The 14,122-nt window shown below is 38.7% G+C and overlaps 1 protein-coding gene across 2 annotated transcripts; it reads right to left on the reverse strand.

The window, feature by feature from the left end:
* Positions 1-2,838: 2,838 nt before the first annotated feature.
* Positions 2,839-13,857, reverse strand: tmem87b (transmembrane protein 87B). Of its 2 annotated transcripts, none has more exons than XM_042433735.1 (19): positions 13,461-13,857; positions 12,474-12,534; positions 12,305-12,396; positions 12,063-12,197; positions 11,922-11,975; positions 11,479-11,647; positions 9,966-10,027; positions 9,095-9,278; positions 8,910-9,009; positions 8,726-8,819; positions 8,255-8,326; positions 5,574-5,682; positions 5,357-5,415; positions 5,159-5,262; positions 4,977-5,050; positions 4,793-4,863; positions 4,528-4,580; positions 4,392-4,422; positions 2,839-4,020 (listed from the first exon to the last, which is right to left on the reverse strand). In XM_042433735.1, the coding sequence occupies exons 1-19, from the start codon at positions 13,608-13,610 to the stop codon at positions 3,979-3,981; spliced, it is 1,716 nt and encodes a 571-aa protein (XP_042289669.1). In that variant the 5' UTR covers positions 13,611-13,857; the 3' UTR covers positions 2,839-3,978. The 2 variants fall into 2 exon arrangements, with proteins under 2 accessions (XP_042289669.1, XP_042289668.1); XM_042433734.1 differs by lacking the exon at positions 8,255-8,326 and adding an exon at positions 7,895-7,966 and having other exon boundaries at positions 13,461-13,856.
* Between the last annotated feature and the right edge of the window lie 265 nt (positions 13,858-14,122).

Consider the following 14,122-nt stretch of genomic DNA (forward strand, 5'->3'; position numbering starts at 1 on the left):
AAGAAGAGACTAATGTTCAACACATGTGGTCTCTTAACTTCCTTCCATCTGTCCTCTCACGTCTCCATCCAGGGGTTTACATTGCAATAAAAGAGGCCAGAAGAACTGCATGCTTCCAGGAGGGAGTGGAGGGCGAGAATCAAAACACATGTCCTGACAGCACACACACACTGCTCTGAAAATGACAACGTGCCTTAATGGCAGGCGTAATTTCCTTCAGTAACCGTACCACAAGTGCTCACATTGCAGTCTTTGTTTCAGGCTTGTGCTCGGGCCGTTTGATGTTCACATGTTTCATCCATTCTGAGGCGGAAGGATATTGCCAGAGACAATTGGAGAGCACTGAGCTTCATAACACAAGCCATTTGCTGGCAAGTAATGATAAAAATATACAGCGAGGGCCTTGAGGCAAAGCCAGCGAAGAGTGTGGTTTGTACTCATATTACGTCAGAGTCACAGAACCTCGGTGAAACTCTGACTGAATGCTCAGTCCCAATTTCATGAAGTTCTTAATGTGCTGTTAAAGCTTTTAGAGGCTTTTCTTTAATGTAGTGTGCAGTGTTATGCAAGCATTTCGGCCCTGTCAGTGAGTGTTGGTGAACACCTACATGTGATCACTGGTGTTTAATCAAATTATCACAAACTAACTAATATGCAGCATACCTGAGGTACTGCAGGGTCATATTTTAGTGTATGAATACTGTTCAGTTTCTGGTCCTGCCAAAGAGAGACACAGTGGTCACAAGCACTAAATTATACATAATATATGCTGAACAACACCACAAACTACAGCCTCAAAACAAGCTTCAGTAAACTGCTATTTAACTTCAGGGCAATTGTGTGTTTTTATTATTTTGTCCACCCCCTGTGGTTCGACATGTATAGGCTCCTGGTTATTTGCCATCTTCAAAAAGCACATTCACTTTTTCACAAAAAAGGGGGGGAAACAATCTCCACATCACAAATTCTTGAAATTCCAGGAGCAGTAAAAACTTGAACTTCAGTATAAACGTTATCCTCCTAAAACAACATGTCTTATTTTATAAGTCATTTTGAAGTGAAGCGGCAGAAAACCCTTCAATCTATGGATCTCCATCAAAACAGAAAATGGGCATGTGTTACTGGTGGGTTAGTTCAGAATGAAAGGCATTGTGGAGGAATTCTGCTCTACTTTTATTATGCAGGAAAAGGGGAGAGGTCGCCTTTGGATCATCTTTCATGTGGGATAAATGTTTGGAAAAAATCCAGAAATACGCTCTCACATAAGGGAAGCTGGATGGAGGTCCCGGCACTTCAGTGTCTGACTTTGAAGTGGCCTATAATCTGCAATTACAGGCCATAATAATGACACTTTTGTGCCCGATATAAATGTCATATACTGTATGATGCAGGCTTATTATCGGCTACAGCAGACAAGAAAACATGGCAGTAAAAAATGCATGTAGTAAGTTGCTCAGATGTAAAACTGTCAGTTAAGAGGAACCAGGGCTCCCTCGCTCTCCTGGGCCCTGCAGGGCTTTTTTTCTTAAAGGACATGTTTTCCTGTTTGTCTTGTTCATTTTATTGGTGATTTCATAACTGTATATTTGCAGTTGTTGAAACCTAAATACTGTAGTTGAAGCCTAAAGCAGGTTCCTTTAAAGGAAAATGAGGTTTCAAACTCTGAAGCTCCTGTATTTTATCCAAACACCTATGAAGTGACACTTTCACTTCAGAGGAAGGCTTAATCAGTTTGGTCTCCAACAACTTGTAATGTCGACATGACAAACACATTGGCTTGTTTGTGGATTTTATGTTTTCATAGCCCTCTTAGTCACAAGCCTATTAATAACTAATGACTTGAGAGAAACCTCAAGGTTTGTATTTTCAACAACTGTGCTTCTTTCAAACTCTCCTTTCAGTATTTCAGTCTGTGTTTCATTATCATTCATCATCATTTTCCTCACAATAGCCCATTCAGTGTACAGTCTCTTAACCTACTCCCTCTTGAAACTGCAAGACAGCTCTAAAGAGAAACAGATTTTAACTGATGTAATAAAATCATAACATGTGCATTTTTATTGCCAAATTAAGACTTAAAATGAGAGATCAGGAAACAAACATTCTCCTGTATTCAATTAATATTTAATCTGAGTGAACACGCTTCCTGAGAAGGAAGAGAGAAGAAAACTGTTGGTATGAAAAGTTCAAGCTCAGTTCTTCGTGACACCCTTGAAAGAAAGACGAAAAAAAAAAAGACGAGTCATATTATCCAGACACCACTCCACCTGCGGAATTATGAAATAACAGGAATCAGCCAAAACCCATCTGTACAAATAATCAAGGTCCACTGCAGGTGTCTGCAGTTTTATATAACAGAAGGACAGCTTGCCATCATAAGCACAATTATTCCAGGTTTCCAACCAACACACACAAAAAAAAAAGAAATAGAAAAATGGAGGGAAGTTTTAACAGTGACATTATAGACTGCTAGAAGTGATCAACTTGTGCTTGTGCTAACCACATAACTTATCTAGTGTGTCATAGTGTTGGGCTAGCCTGGACAGACAAGATCCTGTCATTACATTTACTCAAGTCAACACACATTAAGACAACAACAATGTCCCAACTCCAGACAACATTGAAAAAAAAAAAACACCAGGCCGGCCGTTTTCAAAGATAATAATGAAAAAACATACTAAGATATTAAGACTTTTTTTAAAAAGAACATGAATATTAAGGTGTCTGTGAAACCAACACAATGACTTTATCAGCAAAGAAAACAAACAAAGAAATAAGATGTTTAGCTAGGTACACTGTGAGATTGTTCGGGGTCCAAGTCAAGCGTATGTTGTAAACACGGGTGAACACACAACTTATAAGTACACTTTAGACACAAATAAATAATACAGTTTTAAAACTCCATATCAACATACAGTATATTGCTCCTTATTTCAAAAGACACCCCTCGACACACATACAGTAGATTCATAATAGACTGCCTACACTGACTACAAACCCCAACGCTTTACTGCTTCATTGAATTCAAATTGTACAAATCACTTATTTATGCATCGCCCCTCTCACACTCATTCACACACCAATACTGAGATTATTGGAATACCAGATTAGGCCTCATACAAGAACTACATGTAGGCACAACTTTGATCTTGAAAGTGCATAGGAGCAAATGTTCTATTCAAAAATCTTAGTATTTTCATTTCTGTATTTTAATGCTTTGAACATGATTTTAATGCTGGTAACAAAAAAAAAAAAAAAGTTTTCTTCGGACAGTCAAAATCATTTGAAAAATACATAGTGTATCCTGAATTCCATAACTTTTGTATTATTCTTTAGGAACTTCACATATATATAGATATATAAATAGATAGATAGAGAAATACGAAAAGAAAGATCCTGTTTGAAATTAATCAATAAACACTCTCTTTCTTCCCTGGAGATCTACCCCGCAAAAAAACCTTAAATCATTCCTGGTGTTAATTACTGCAGAAAAAAAACCCTTTAAATTATTTTCCTGTTCATAAATAAGCATCCTATTTCATTATCTCGTATCAAAAAGACACTTAACGTATATTTAAGAGTAGGTTCATGCATGAGACCCTCTGTTCTTAATTCTCTGATAAAATAAATTCAAGTGAACATAACAGAAATAAATATAGCACTTAATATAAAATGAAACATTCTCTTTGGAAAGAAAGGCTCAAAACTGATCAGATCGAGGAAACAGTGAACCGACGGCAGTTTTCCTCTAGTAGAATCTTTTGTTCTTGAGAAGTTGAGGAAATGAGCAGAGGTCCCCTTCAACTGTGGCCTGCACCACCCTGCGAAGGAGCAGCCATATCGGGAGGATCCCCTGAAAAAACTAAATGGCACTCCACCACCACCTGACTGGAAACCCTGGAGAAAACCTTGCTGCAGAGTCGGGGACGGCTGCTGTGTTGTCTCTCCATGTCAGCTGCTGGCTGGAAAGGTTTTACCTTATTCCAGCTTTGACATCTCATACTTGGTCGTCATGATTTCCTGGAAAATAATGTGCAATAATTAACTCTGCAATTTTGTTCCTGCTATTAAGTTTTAATTTTCACTTTCAGACAAAAAAAAAAACAATGTTACTGCCTGTTATTCTTTGTGTAAGGGGCTAAATTAGTCTATTTTTGATTTCAATGTAGTAGCAATGAAAATAAAGCCTGCCTTAAATACCCACAAACTTCATCCTTTCACTTTGCTCTGAAGTCACTCCAAAACTAGCCCACAACATCCTAAAGCAAGGCTTTTTCACTTACTGTTTATGGACAGTCTCATTCATCTCCACATGTCTAAACTAACCTGTCAGTGGTTAAATAAATAACATATTCTTGTTTTGTAGATTTCAAAGGTAATGTGATTCATACCTCATCTGAGTCAAGCAGGACCGGCAGAGCTCTACCGTGACAAACAGACCAAAAAGACCTTCTGTTAGAATCACACATTGCTGGTATGAAAAACTGCTTTCCAGATTAATAAATAAAAATTTCATATGATGCTTACACATCAGTAAGAGAACTAGGAATGTTATCCTCCACCCACTTCATGTCTTCATCCTGGACAGGTACAAAAAAAAAAAAAAAAAGAGGACAAAAAGAGTAAATACTGCCATCTGCTGAAATATGTGACACTTGTATGGCTGCATTTCCTAAACCTGAACAGTTATTCTCTATTATATGAGCCTAATATTAAATAAATCATGTTGAATTTAAATTTGTAATATAAAACTAGTGTTATTTCAAACCACATGTGCAGTTGTGTTACTGACTGGGTTTGTTTCTGCAGGCTTCACCGTGCCATTGGTCTCATTTTTAGAGGCTCTCAATTTTATGCCGTCAGCTGTGAATAAAAAAAAAAAAGAGATAAAAGAAAGACAAATAAATATAACAAGAGTATTTACACATGTTTGCAATGTTTTGATTAAAAGCAATTCTTCCATGATGTTACTGTACCAATGTTTGAAGAGGCAATAAATTCCTCAATCTCCTCATCGTCTGAGTCATCCATGAGAGGTGTGAAAGCATACCTGTGGGCATAGAAATAATGTGAGAAACAAAACACTGAGAGAAAAAAGAATAAAGATGTTCACTTCAGGTCATGTGAGTGAATTCAACAATGATAACGTAGTACTTGCCTTTGGTTGTTTGCAGATGGTCTCCATAAAAACATTATGACCAACAGAATAACGGAGAACAAGAACCTCCAGAAAGCATCTTCCACCCACAGCTCAATCCAATCCTTCACACAAAATAGGACATAAAATCAAGAAAACGTTTGACCTTCTACAGACAGCCATTATGTAATACAATAAATATACAAAAACCATACTCACAGACTGGCAAACCGCTAGTCGAAATTTTTTTGTTGTCCAAGCCATGAAAATGATGGAAGCTGAGGGAGAAAAGACACACAAATTATCTTATGTTCTCTAGCGATACTGTAGCATTGTGTGTTATTTTTTAACAGGTGTTATACCTGAAGGAAAATACACCAGTACTACCACAGGTCATATATTCTAATCTAACTGTAAGTGTAGTTGTACTACTTACCAATGACAGCAAATATTAATGTGTTTGTAAAGTGCCTGTAGAGAGACAACTTGACAGGGTTTCTCCTCAGCTTCAGAGTCTTGATGGTTTGTGCCAGACTCACAAAAATGTTTGTGGCAGTCAAGGTAAACACATGACAGACATCACACTGAAACTATATTACAAAATAACCGATGGGAGCCTATAACAGCTACAAGTTTATATATACGCTGTAGATATTAACCACATTTTGCATTATCCCTTACAATTATACAATTTTATACAATCAAACTTATTAGATACACCTGCTTGTTTATACCAACAACTCTTCTCCCAAAGTCATGAATAAAACAAACATAAAGCAGTCAGCTCACTTGCTCATTCTAGCTTAACATCAGAATGATGAAAAACATCTTATCTGTGTTATTTTTGAATAAGGTATTAATACAGCTAATATCAGAAACAGCCAAACCTGGACTATCCACTACCAGTCTACCCATCCTAACTAGATGTACCTAATAATCTGAACAACTGAAATATGTATTCAATATCTTTTGATTTCACTCGTTCCCTGTTTTTATTTGGATTTTACTGGCTGATTCAGTATGTTGCTCAAGGACAGCAGTTGAAATATAACCACTTGGCTAATATTGTCATTTTACAGTGATGTTGATCAATGCACATTGTGTCAGTAACAATAACAATAAAATAAAAACACTGATGTACTCAAACACAAATTGTTTGATTATGTCAAAGTGGCACCTAGGGGTGGGCAATATGACAACATCTCTCTACTGAAGGAAGGAATTTCTGTCTGTATGTCCTTTGTGTATCTCTTGAATTGTTTATCCAGTCGACTCCACACTTGGTGGGTGCATTGCTGGAGAACAAAGGGAGTGCAGTGTTGAATTTAGTGCAATTTGGACACGCGACGCGTTTAATATTAATAAACTTTGAATAAACCAGCGATCAGCGAGCCGCTCCGCTCTGTGCAGGGGCAGGGCGGAGCTTCAGGACTCTGCTGACTTGACTCCAGCATGTCAGGGAGAGAGCAAAGACGAGGCGTGACGCGAGTCAGAGAAAAGTGCTCTAAAAACAGAAAGTAAACAGCGAAAATAGAGCTTTTAATCAAAAATGGATACTCCTACCCCGTGTCTGGACAGAAAGCATAGCGTGAGCAGCATGTTTAGCAGATCAGCAGCAGCAGCAAGTGACTAAACGGGAGGTGTTCGGGTACTTTGCTGAGCATAGGTCACCTGCGTTTCGGAGGCACTCAGAGCCCAATACACAATGACTGTAGTTACACCGGTAAAACAAAGGAAATACTTCCATTATTACGTTTATTACATTATTTTATTTTTTAATGCAGCCCTTCTTTTACTTGAAATGAGAAAAGAACATTTATTTACTATCAGAGGACTTATTATTCTGTGTATAATAGAATGTTGTTGGTGTATCTACTCATTCACACCTCACATCAACTGTATTAATTTTTCTTTGCGTTGAAGTAGCGGCCGGAGGCCAAACAATCAGCCTATTACAAACCGGCATATTTTGAACGGACACTGCACTAGTATACTGTAATTGTCACAGAATTTGCTATTCTGTTTATATTGTGGTAACTACCCCTTTAACATCTCTGGGTGTATAGGGTCATTTTTTACAATGTGGCAAATAAACTATCAGGAAAGCTTCGGAGCAATATTGCATTTTTTTAATGATTTTTGCATGAACTGTGAAGTTCATGTAACTGTCTTTCAGTATTTTGATTTCTAATCTAATTAGGTTGATTAGCCAGCTAATTCATTTATTTTAATTTCTCAATAGATGCTCCTGAAAATGGAATACATCATGACATATATTGATATAAAATCAAATATTTTGTGAGAGAAGATTTCAGCCATATCACCCCCTAGTGGCAACCATGTACATATCATCTTTAAACAAGAGCACTTGTAAAGGGTGTTGGGTGGGCATGCAAATCAATCACTTATGCCAATTCAGACCAAGACAGTCAATCAGTGGCAACACAGTAAAATATTATTGATTGGACAAGAAAAGAAGCAGTGATGAATGAGGAGTTTAAGAGTAGTTAAATCAAAACCAGAAAAAATAGTGGTTAAAATTTCTGTAGGGGACTAATGATTAATGCTTGGTTGTGTCTTTCGCTGCTTATTTTCCAGGGGAAAATGAGGAAGTGTGAGATATGTTAAGCACTGATTTCCCAAGGAAATTGGGAAATCCCAGATTGATCTCTCTTGGTCTAATTTGGGCTCATGTGAAAGAGGTGAGGAGCAGGGGGGAACCATATAGGGAAAGGCTGTAGGTGCACAAAAGGATATCCACCAGCAGAGAGAGGAGTCAAGCAGAGCCAGGGGAATGTTGGCCAGCTGGGCCAAGTCAGAGTCTTTTGCCTAGAAGTAAGGACAGAGCAGGACCAGAGGACACAAGGACGAGGATAAAAATGTGGGAGGGGGGGGGGAATCACAGACAGGACGAGATAAAAAGGCAAGAATGCAAGTGATACAGAACCATTCACCAAAGTGCATAGAAAAAAAATAAACAAATTATCCACCCAAAAAGGCAAGAACACTCAAAATCATTGGAGCTCAATCAATAGGTAAAATAGGTCCGGTTTGTTGTGTTGAGAATAGAATAACTTTCTGGGAGGTACAGTGATGAGGAGTACACTGGAAGGATATGAACCAGATGCAGCAGGACTCAAACACAGCCAGAACAATTGCTGTAATGAGAGCTGGGCCATTGTCCCGACCCTTCAGTATGTGAAAAATACAAATCCTGATGTCAGTTTTACTTTAAAAAAATACGACAAATGGACTACAAACTACAGGTAATACCACTAATTTAAGTTATTTTTGATATCAGGTTAAAAACAATCAAGCAGTAGGGAAACAATAAGTTGATTATTTGATCTTTAGAAAATAAATGAAGGACTGTTTTGATCATCAAAATGTCATTTAAGTAAAAACACTGGCTGCTTGTTTATATACTATATGTAATATCTACATTTTTAACAGTTGATTGAATAAAACATGCAATTATAATTCATCACTTTCTGCCCTGTTAACTTAAGATGGCCATTTGTTATTAGTGTTGACATTTTTGTAGATTAATAAAAGAGAAAAAAAAAATGATAGGAGAACACTTCTCACCCCAGTGATCCTCAGAATGCCTTCAATGCTAGCAAAAGCAAAGTAGAGAATACCGAGCCCCACCACTCTGTGCATTACTGTCCCCAGTCGAGGCCTTGAGGGAAAGAGACGTGAAAAAAGTTCATTGCCTGATTTTGATTGTACAATAATTTCCATTTGACAAACAACAAAAATGTTGACATACTTTACAATGCCATAACCAAGGCTGACGATGATGACAAGCAATCGAGCCAAAGTTCTCTTGAGGGCAGAGACCAGCTCGGCAAAGATCAGCAGGCCTGGAGCTAAAGGCAACAGGAACAGAAACATAACAATTACCATCTCACGAGGCAGGTAAAAACTGCTCTGTGATGATCTGTAGACACTCACAGGCAGCGCCAACAGCGTTGGTGTTTTCATATTCGGCGCAGAAGACGGCCTTCTCCACCATCCCCAAGAATATGACCCCTGCTATCCAGAACTGAATCCTCAGCAGATCCTTCCAGTAACAGGCTGCCCAGATAAACCACAGCATGGCGTACAGGATGTACACTATGCACATCACCATGTAGAACTACAAACAGACAACGAGGGATTAGTCTACAAACACATCACACATGGGAGCAATTGCACTTCATTAGGTGGAGACCAAATTCCAGAGAAATGGACAGTTCAATAAATCTTGTTTTTTTCTGACTTCTCATTCAGTTTCAGTGTGATCTGCTTATGGTTTGGATCAGTCTGCTGTAGTTCACTTCAGTATAGTGAAGCTCAAAGGCATTTGGTTTTCAGAAGTAGCAGTAACTTCTCTTTTCAAATAATAGGGTTACAGATGGCTTTTTGTCTTTTTGTGCAGTGATAGTTGGTGGGAACATTTTGTAGAGATCAGTTCTCCACTCAATTGTTCACAATGCAGTCTGTTTTATCATCATCATCATCATCGTCAGATGTTGCTGTAGAGTTTTTAAAATTGAATCCACTCAGTTACATGAATTGGATTATATTGGGTAGGCTTTGTGTTTGATTGTGTTTTGGGGTGAACTGTTCCTCTGAGGTGGACAAATCCTTTAACTTTGTATTGTCGAGTTTAAATATTTATAAAAACACATACACAAACCCAAAGAAGTAAAATACAACCGTCTGTTGATCCAGGACAGGATCATGGGCATGATTACAGCATGATTACAGCATGACTACAAATGAGTAATTAATGTTTTACAAACATAAATCACAAAAATTGATTCCATAGTTATCTACTTACAATCATGAGAGGATAATCTGTGATAGAAATGTAGCCGTGGTCGCCTTTCATCACCACATCAACTGTAAAAACAAAATCTAGACATTAGGCAAATGAAGCACAACAATGTGTTAGGAGCAGCTGAGCAGGTGAACCCAAATGCAAGAGACATTAGGCACAGGAACTGAAGAATTCTCTTTATTTAGACTCTGGGGTGCAGGCAAATGCAAAACTGAACAGGATAACACAAAACTGAACAACACAGAACAAAGGATTAAACAAGACTGAACTGAAACACAGGACTGAAATACTAACTGAACTAATGAGGAGATGAGGCGCAAGTGGGGAGATGGGCGGAGAAACCCAAGTGAGGGGAATGAGGAGATGAAACAGGAGAACGGGAAAGAAGCTGATTGGCTGGAGAAAACACCGGGAAAAGGGCAGGGCTAACGAGACCGATGCAGGGCAGGAGTGGAAGGAAAAGCAGGCAGGGGACACAGGAGAAAAACACAGAGCAAACAGAAACTAAAAGCCCAGAAAACATGATAAGTAGGCTCAAGAAAACTTGAAATGCCAGCAGGCCAAATGTAAATAAAAACACTTTGTGCTACAGAGCTAAGTGGGCTGCAAGATATAGATCTGAGAGACATGTAACCCTAAAAGTCCTAAACATAGATCTGTTCCATGACCCAAAAGCTGATACATAACCACTTGGGAGTGTGAAAAGAATGATAAGCACCAGTGTTTCCCCTAGAATTTTTTTCTAGCCCAGTGGTACGCACCGAAAAAACCCTTTAGAGACGAGGCGTCAAGAGTTTCACAGGCAACGACACAGAGATTGACTCATGTTTCAGAACAGTGCTGCACAGAGGCTCCCAAATGCAAATGATTATTGATTTCCGAATGAATGGATATTTGGTGTTATTTTTGGCATTAAAGAAAAGATTTTTTTGGCCCGGTGGGGCTTCTCGTTGACCTGGTGGCCCACCAGGCCTGTACAATTATAGGAGCAACACTGAGCACTGAACCTGGCAGCTCAGGTGAAGCTATAAAACAGGTGAAGGCAAAAGTATTTCAGATTTCACTTCAGTTCTGTTTGCTCTTCCAGGCGAGCATCTGTATTACGAACTAGGCAGTAAAATGTCTGGACAAAGGTTCAATGCAACAAGCAACAGTATTTCAAGTGGTCCTTCAATATAATCTGCAACATATCTTATCCGTCTTTAACAAACAGGGAAAATGTCTGAAGGCATCTGGTGGACTGATGGAGGGACATAGAGCCAGACTGGGACAGAATCATGACACAATGTTTTCCAACACATCAAGAATTTGTGGCGGTGGAAAGTTTTGAAATCTGACACTTCAGTGTCGGCTGCAAAACAGCCAGCCTTAAGAAGCCAGCCTCTATTTACGGTAGGTATCTTTCTGATATGATTGCACATGAATGCAGCATGCAGAGTAAAATAATATAGGGTGATAATGTTCCTCTATGCAGTCACACATCATATTAGTTGTTCCTGAAAAGAAATCTCACCTGTTAAATTCCAGTTGGCATCTGATTTATTTGAAACTATCTTAACAACCAGCAGGTAAGGCCCGTCCTTCCAGGTGGTGGCTATGACATTGTCTCTGATATTCACGCTGCTGTTCTTGCTGCTGCTGCTGTCATACTCCTCAGTGATCCACCGGTTCTCATTTTCATCCTGCAGTATTACAAAGATATCGCAGGGTTAACAAAACGGACACACTGATGTCATCTACCAGCTATGTCACTTCTAAAATCTTTTAAGACTGTGTATGTGTAAACTATTTAAAGAAACAACATTAACAAAACTATATATCAGTTTAAGACACTGAATATTGGCTGATTATGTTTGTTCTGTTACGTTTCTAGAAGATTTTTTTCTTAAATCTTTGATAAGACTTTATTGATCCCCAATGGGAAATTCACAACTTATATTATTCTATTAAACTTACCAGCACTTCACCCGCCACAGGTGGACTAACCGGACGTGATTCTGCCTTTGTTTTCTGAAAAAAATATGGATGTAGAGAGATAATAAATATCACTATACCAAACTTGTGATTGTGCTGAGGAGAGTAATGTAACAAACCTACTTTTAGCATAGGGAAGGAGCGCAGTCCATTGTTACATGTTATAGGCTGGTGTCTGTGTTCAATGTACTCTCCTTCCCCGAGGGGATTTGGATCGAGGCTCTCCCCACGACTCAGCTGTGTTTTGTCATACATTTCCTACAGACAATGACAGTCACAATTGAGCATATCTCACTTCTCAAGTATCAAGCATGAAAAAACAGACTGTTTGATTATTAGTGTTATATTATAGCTTATATACTTACTTCAATATTATTGAATTCATTGTGACAGCGGTAGTATTTTAAATACCACTGAATGGTGAAGGTCACTTCCTCAGGACAGCCAAAATCCACAACTGGAAGATGAACACACAAGAGTCAAAAAGGTGTACATTATTTGTGATAGGTCAGGAGTGTGTCTTCCATATCTTACCGTTCAATCCAATATCAGTGTCTTTATACATGGATTTCTTTAACAGCAGCAATCTTGAGGTCTGTGGAATAATAAAAACATTTATGAGCTAGGGTGTAATCAAGGATTATTTTCTTATCAATATCAAATTAGTTATCAATATGTAATTAGTTTGGTGGACTGATTAATCATTTAAGCAGGACAGTGTCTGTGTCTACATTTTCTGCCTGTGTTCATGTGGTGGGGAAAAGACCTGTGTGTCCAGTGATTTGAAACTTTAATATTGTCCATAGATGTGTGTGCGTGTGTTTATCTATATGTGTTGTGTAATAAACTGGTGACTTCTCCTCTTCTGCAACTAGATACAGAGACAGACGCAACAACAGACGGAAACCAAAACTTCTCAACACTTGAATTATTGATCAAGTCTTTCTAGTTCCCCTTGCATTAAGTCTGGAAACAGTGCCTTAATCCTGATAAACAGGAAAATGTGCACCACTGTTAAAATGGACTGTGGGCCAAGGTCTGGTCAGGGTGTGTTTTCATTAATTACAACAATGATGTATAGGTTAGCAGGTTAGTAGTAAAGAACATAATTAAGCAGTTAAAGTAAACCTGGACACACAGGTCAAACTGGTGAAGTGTGCAGTGTCAGAGAGGATGGTCGTAGAGTTAGACCCAATGTTACAAATGAGGCTTTCTCCCAGGAGCTCAGCTAAACAACAAAGCTTTTGTAGACAGCTGTCCAACTTAAGCTAAAGCCTGCTAGTTAGCCAATTGCTAACTTTAAGCTTAAGGGCAACAGGCGAATTAGCAAACAGCTGCTCTTTCGGTAGACACACCTTATTTTAATTTATAAAGGACTACAGCAAATACACAGTGAATATGGCTTTACGATTATTGCCAGATTAGACGACTGTCACCACACTCACTGCTGATAGCAAGCTAGCATAACAAGGCTAATATAGCTAACGCGAGCTAACCGGTATCTTCCAAGTAGATACTCACATTTACAACAGTGACTATCCAATGCCCCGGCTCTGGTGCTGCACCAACCGCATTTATAGTACTGAGGAAAAGTACAAAAAGGACTGTCCATGGATAGAAAACTCCTCTGACCGGACAGCTCCACGTCCTCATCCTCCCTGCGGCAGCCATGATCGTTTTGGGCTTGAACACTCAGCTGCAGGAGGCGCCGTGAAGGCAACAGCTGGAGGAGCAACGTCAAACCTTTACCTGTGTCACCTGTTTCAACCCGGTGTTTGACAGCTTTATTTTTTTATTACAAAAGAACAAAGTCTCCGTCTGACATGCCTGTAAGATCTTCGGGTTCACTGTCGGTCATCATTCATCTCACTGACAGCCTTGTTGAAAAGCCCACATTGCAGGCAGAAAGGGGAACTAGTGGGTGAATAGTTCATGTTCCTTATCATCTTAACTTCAAACTGTTTAAGTGAGTTTGAGGAGGAAGACATTGAATCACTTCCTCTTACCTTACAAGAAGTTTGTATATGAATTAAAGTTTTTAGTGTACCGGCATTTACCTGAATATTTCAATTCTGTGACAGTTTTACTCCATTTCAGAGGACAATGTGGTGCTTTAGACTCCACAAAATACTTGTATCTACTTATAACTACTCATCTTCTGCTTACTGGTACATTACATACCT

This window comes from Thunnus maccoyii, chromosome 14 (assembly GCF_910596095.1).
Source record: "Thunnus maccoyii chromosome 14, fThuMac1.1, whole genome shotgun sequence".
NCBI lineage: Eukaryota > Metazoa > Chordata > Actinopteri > Scombriformes > Scombridae > Thunnus > Thunnus maccoyii.